At 52.9% G+C, this 5,039-nt stretch overlaps 1 protein-coding gene across 1 annotated transcript in view; it reads left to right on the forward strand.

Moving 5' to 3' along the window:
- The first annotated feature begins 2,773 nt into the window (after window positions 1-2,773).
- R3hdml (R3H domain containing like) overlaps window positions 2,774-5,039 on the forward strand; it is a 17,871-nt gene continuing 15,605 nt past the window's right edge. The window contains exon 1 of the mRNA XM_023714965.1: window positions 2,774-3,034. Within this exon, the coding sequence (XP_023570733.1) occupies window positions 2,774-3,034 (261 nt within the window). The remainder of the gene's footprint in view (window positions 3,035-5,039) is intronic.

The raw sequence follows: 5,039 nt of genomic DNA on the forward strand, positions 1-5,039 counted from the left end.
GGGTCCCTAGGTGCCAGGGCTATCTGTGCCAGCCTTCCTGTGGCTGCAGAGCATGGTCAGGTATGGTCAGAAGAGTTTTGGTCATTTTATCCACTGGGACATCCAGGGATGGCACGGGATCCACCTAGGACCCCCAGAGCCCTGGAGGAGGACATGAGGTGTGCCTGGCTGGTCTCTCTTGTCTTCCTGGCTGGTGGGGAAGCCTTGCAGATGTTGAGGGCTGACCTGCACCCCTCCCCATCTGCACCTTGCACGGGGCAGGCAGGCTGGGGACACTGCTGTAGGGGAAAGTGTGTGCCTTGGCTGGCCCCACTGTCTGGCCCAGAGGCAGAGGCTGGGCAGCTGTCTGGGGTAGGAATTCCATGTGTATTGGAAGGACCTGCTAAAGCAACCTGGCACCCACAGCCCTGCCTTGCTTGTGTGCCGCCTGGGGATGCTCAGAAGCCCCTGGAAGAGGAGGATGAAGACAGCAAAGGCCTCCATGCTTTTTACACAATGCTTTGCTTGCAATTGTGCCTTTCTTATTATAAAAAGGAATATTTATTATCTGCGGCGAATGCAAGCAATTGAAGAGGAGAGGACCTTCGGGGGAGCTCAGGGGCAGAGCGCTCTGCATGTGGGAGGCCCTGGACTCCATCCCCAGACCACAAGGCAGGGGGGTACAATCTCTCTAAACTTGTAACTTCAGCAACTCTGAGGCCAGTGGGGTTTTAGTCACACATGCACACACACACACACACACACACGCACACACACACACACACACGCACACACACACACACATATATACAGACACCTGTGTTTTCATACATATACTTGGACACACATATATAACACATCACATGTACAAGTATAGATACAATCACCTAGGGACACACACAGAGGACAGACTTGTGCCAGTCACTGCTCATAACCCCATCAGTGCTACTCAATCTCACAGCAACGGAAGGAGGTTGATACCATTATTTCTTCCATTTTGCATTAGCCATTGCTCCAGAGTCCACAGTCAGAAAGTAGAATAAGCAGGATTTGAATGCAGATCCACAGGCTTCATGAACTATAGCTTGAGGTGCTATGCTTAAGTAACACTGGAATGAATACCCTAGAATCTCCCCGTGAGTCTATATTTGTTTTTTGAGACAGGGTTTCACTATGTTGTCCAGGAAGGCCTTGAACTCATCTGTACTCCATTCTGCCTCAAACTTGCAACAATCCTCCTGCCTCAGCCTCCCGAGTGCTGGGATTACAGGTGTGCACCACCACACTGGCTGTGTGTCTTGTCTATATTTGGTTTGACTGTGAGAGTGGCACTGTTTCCATACTAGCAAACAAGACCCTGGACACCATGGACTCTGGGCTGGTTCTTTCACCTCTCTGGAGCTCCATTGCTTTGTCCATAAAATGAGGGGTTCCAATACCTGCTCTAAGGATCGGCTGGGCTTGTGTGTGCATAGCTCTCAGCCCTAGACCCGGCGCACAGTAGGTGCTCTTAGCTGGGGCCTTTTGATTGCTTCCTCTGAGGCCAGAGCACTTGGAAGGGACAGCAGTCAGAGTACTCTTCCTAGCTGGGTATCGTGGTGCACACCTGTAATCCCAGCAGTCAGGAGGTTGAGGCAGGAGGACTGTGAGTTCAAGGACAACCTGAGCTACTGGGTGAGAACTTGTCTCAAAAAAAAAAAAAAAAGACAAAAGAAGATACTCTCCTGATGCCAGCTGGCCTTAACATAGCAGGGCCTGGAAGACAAGGAGAAATCTCCAGATCTGGGTCTCCCTGTGGGGTGAGTCTTCCTTCTGGGGATTCCTGCCCTAACCAGCAGCTGAGCCCCAGCTGTGCACACAAGTGGCAGCCAGAATAGCAGGGATGAAGGAGGGAGAGAGAAAAGCAAAGCCCATCAGCCAGCAGGCGGAGTGTCCCTCCGAGTGCTGTTCTGGAAGGGGAGGGGCCGTGGGGCTGGAGACCTCAGATGCCACCAGGGAGCAGGCTGTTAAAGTCACTGCCCAGCCAGGCAGCCAAGGTGTTGCAAAGGTCCCCTTCCTCCTGCCCCTGACAGTGGTGCCTGTCCTGGGTCTGCACCCTTGGGGAGCCTGCTGCCGGCCTTGCCCACGCCCCCCTCTGCCTTTATTCCTTCTCCTTCTCTGCTCTGTTCGTTCTCCTTCTCTGACTCTCTGTCTCTCCCGTCCTGTGTTATCTTTATATTTCCCCGCATCATTCATTCTTCCCTCTTCCTATTTCTGTCATTTGTTCTCTCCGTATCTCTTTTCTGCCAACCTGTGGGTTACTCTTGTTTCCTTTCTCCGTTTTCGCTTGTCCTCTTCCTTGCTCCCCTCACCCTCAACCACCCAGTTCTGCATCTCACTCTCCATCCTGAAGCCACAGCCCTCAGGGCCCAGAGGGCCCGCAGTGTGCTGTGGGTGTGCACTGTGCCCATCATGCGCAGGCTGAAGAGGAAGAAGATGTCCTTCTGGACAGACCCGCTGTCCTCCTGGTGGTGGGATGGGGCCCTGGCTTTGAAGTGTGGCAGCATCGCACCCCAGGGCCTGGCTGGATTAGCCACCGCCCGTGTGTTTCTTCTCATGGCCCAACCCACTGAATCTGCTGGGTGGGAAGGAAGGGTCCTGGTATAGCTGCGTCAGGAGCTTTGCCAAGTTCCCAGGGAACATCCTCTGGGTTGGTGCTGCCAGAGCAGGGCACTCAGGGACTGGTATGCTCACATTTGCCCCTTCTAGGCAACCGGCTCTGACTCCACTGGGCAGACTGTGACCCCAGCTAGCTATGCTCCTGCTGCCCAGCACCGTGGGCCTGGCAGGTCTGATCCTCTGGGCAGGCCAGATGGTGGATGCCTCGATGATACCCAATGCCACTGTGACCCTGGCCCAGCTGGAGGGCATAGCTGTGCGGCCTTTGAGTGGCCTAGGGGTGCCCCGGTCTCGCAGGAAGCGCCACCTCTCTGCGTTGGACATCACGGCCTTATTGGATTATCACAACCAGATTCGGGCCAGCGTGCACCCACCTGCTGCTAACATGGAGTACATGGTAAGTCCCCATGCCCTTCCCAATGCCCCTTCCAGCGAATACCAGCCTCACTGTGGGCTGGAGCAACTGACTTGGAAGAGCGAATCCACCCTCCAAGCTGGCCCCACTAGCCAGTCTTAGAGGGCAGGAATGTGTGCCCATTTCCCAGGCTAGGAAACTAAGGCCATTATACAGATTCTCCAGAGAATTTGGCCATAGGCATACTATTATGGATTGCTTTTTTTTTTAAGTTTATTTATTTATTGTGTGTGTGTGTGTGTGGCCAGCTCAGCCCACCAGGGGGCGGGGCTGGCTGACATGTGGTGCTGGGGGATCGAACCGTGGTCCCTGTGCTTTGGTAAGCTTGTTCTAAATAGGTGCTTTAGACCACTGAGCCATCTCACCAGCCCCAATGGATTGCTTTTGGTGCCAGGGACTACCCATTATCCTTTTCTTTCAAGGGGACACTTCAGTTCCACCTTTCAAGTTTGAAAACTAAGTCCAAAGACTCAATCCTGGCTGTCCTGCCAAGATTCCAGGCCAGACCCACCCTCAGGGAAAGTTTTGATTTTAACCAACACAATACTAGACCTCAGAATTCTAGCTCCCACTGGGGAGCTTTCCATGCTACTGTCCCTTGGCCAGGGATTTATCAGACATGGACACACCCCTCGCCATTCATTCCCCAGGAGCTGAAAGCTGGTGGCACCAGGGCTCAGGGGCTGAGTTCTGAAAAGGCTGAGATTTCAGCCTCACCTGGGCCACCCTGAAGCCAGGCCCCTGGTGGGAAGAGCGAATCTTGCTCTTACCCTGGCCCTCCCATTTGGGAACAGTGGTCCTAGACCAGCCTGGAGCATAGGCTGGGAGCCCACCAGGACGATTCCTTTCAAAAATGAGATTGCCAGTTCAGATCCTGCCCCCAGCTGGCCCTGAGCTCAGCAGGGGTCGGCCAAGAACCCTGGGCCATGGCCTTCCCCGAGGGGTGCTCATTTGACGGATGAGAAAAAATAGTGAACACTGTGTGTGTGTGTGTGTGTGTGTGTGTGTGTGTGTGTGTTTCAAGTATAGTGCTGGGGATGGGAGCCAGGCTGGTGCCAACTCAGGCGGGAGGCCACCTATTTGTTCATTGATTGACTTTTACTCACTCAGGGACAAGCCCGTAGAAGGTCCCCGTTTTTCAAACAAATGACACACTTGCTGAGTACCATTGCCGTGTGTGCAACATTCACCCCAAACAGCATTTATTGATTGCGTGTGGCATGGGACAGAGACAAGAAGCTATCTCCCCGGGGGCCTAGGGAGGCTGACAGGGTTCTTAGGAAGGCCCCATCCCTCAGTTTACTCCCTTGCTCTGCTCTCTTTAAAAGTCTAGAAGTCTAACTAGCCTGGAGGATGTTCGGGCCCCTCTCAGCACCCCTCTTCTTCCTCACTAGTTGACTCCTGCTCAAGGAACAGGTATCTGACTAAGCACCCTCACTTCCGAGAAACCCTGGGCCCAGGAAGGCAGTGATTCATGGCTTGTTTGACATCTCAGTACTCAGAAATATGGTTCAATATTTGCTGAATGAACAAATAATATCTCAGAGGATCCCGGTGTGGGAAGTGAGCTCTTATTTTAGTTTTTTTTAAGTGACTCTCTCCAGCTGGGAAACTTGGGAAATTCATACACTGGACAAAGATGAAGCTGGGAAGAAGGGCGAGGAGCATATTTTACAGGTGCTGCGTGAGACAATCACAGACACAGCGCATCTTGTTGAGAGAGGACAGTAAGGGCAACGCGGAGCTCCGGGCATGCTGCTGTCCCGTCAGAATGTCGGCGTCCCTGTCTGCTTGTGCAGGCACTGACACTCCTACAAGGGAATAAAAAGAAGCATGGCAATTGTCCCTGAGGGAGGTTACAGAGTAGTCATGGGGACAGTGCTAGGGAGAGAGGAGAGACTGTCCACTTGTCCCCCCAAGATACCATACCTATTGAACTGGTGTGTTTTCTTTTTTCTTTTCTTTCTTTCTTTTTCTTTCTTTCTTT

This window comes from Octodon degus, unplaced genomic scaffold (assembly GCF_000260255.1).
Source record: "Octodon degus isolate 3935 unplaced genomic scaffold, OctDeg1.0 scaffold00037, whole genome shotgun sequence".
Taxonomy (NCBI): Eukaryota; Metazoa; Chordata; class Mammalia; order Rodentia; family Octodontidae; genus Octodon; species Octodon degus.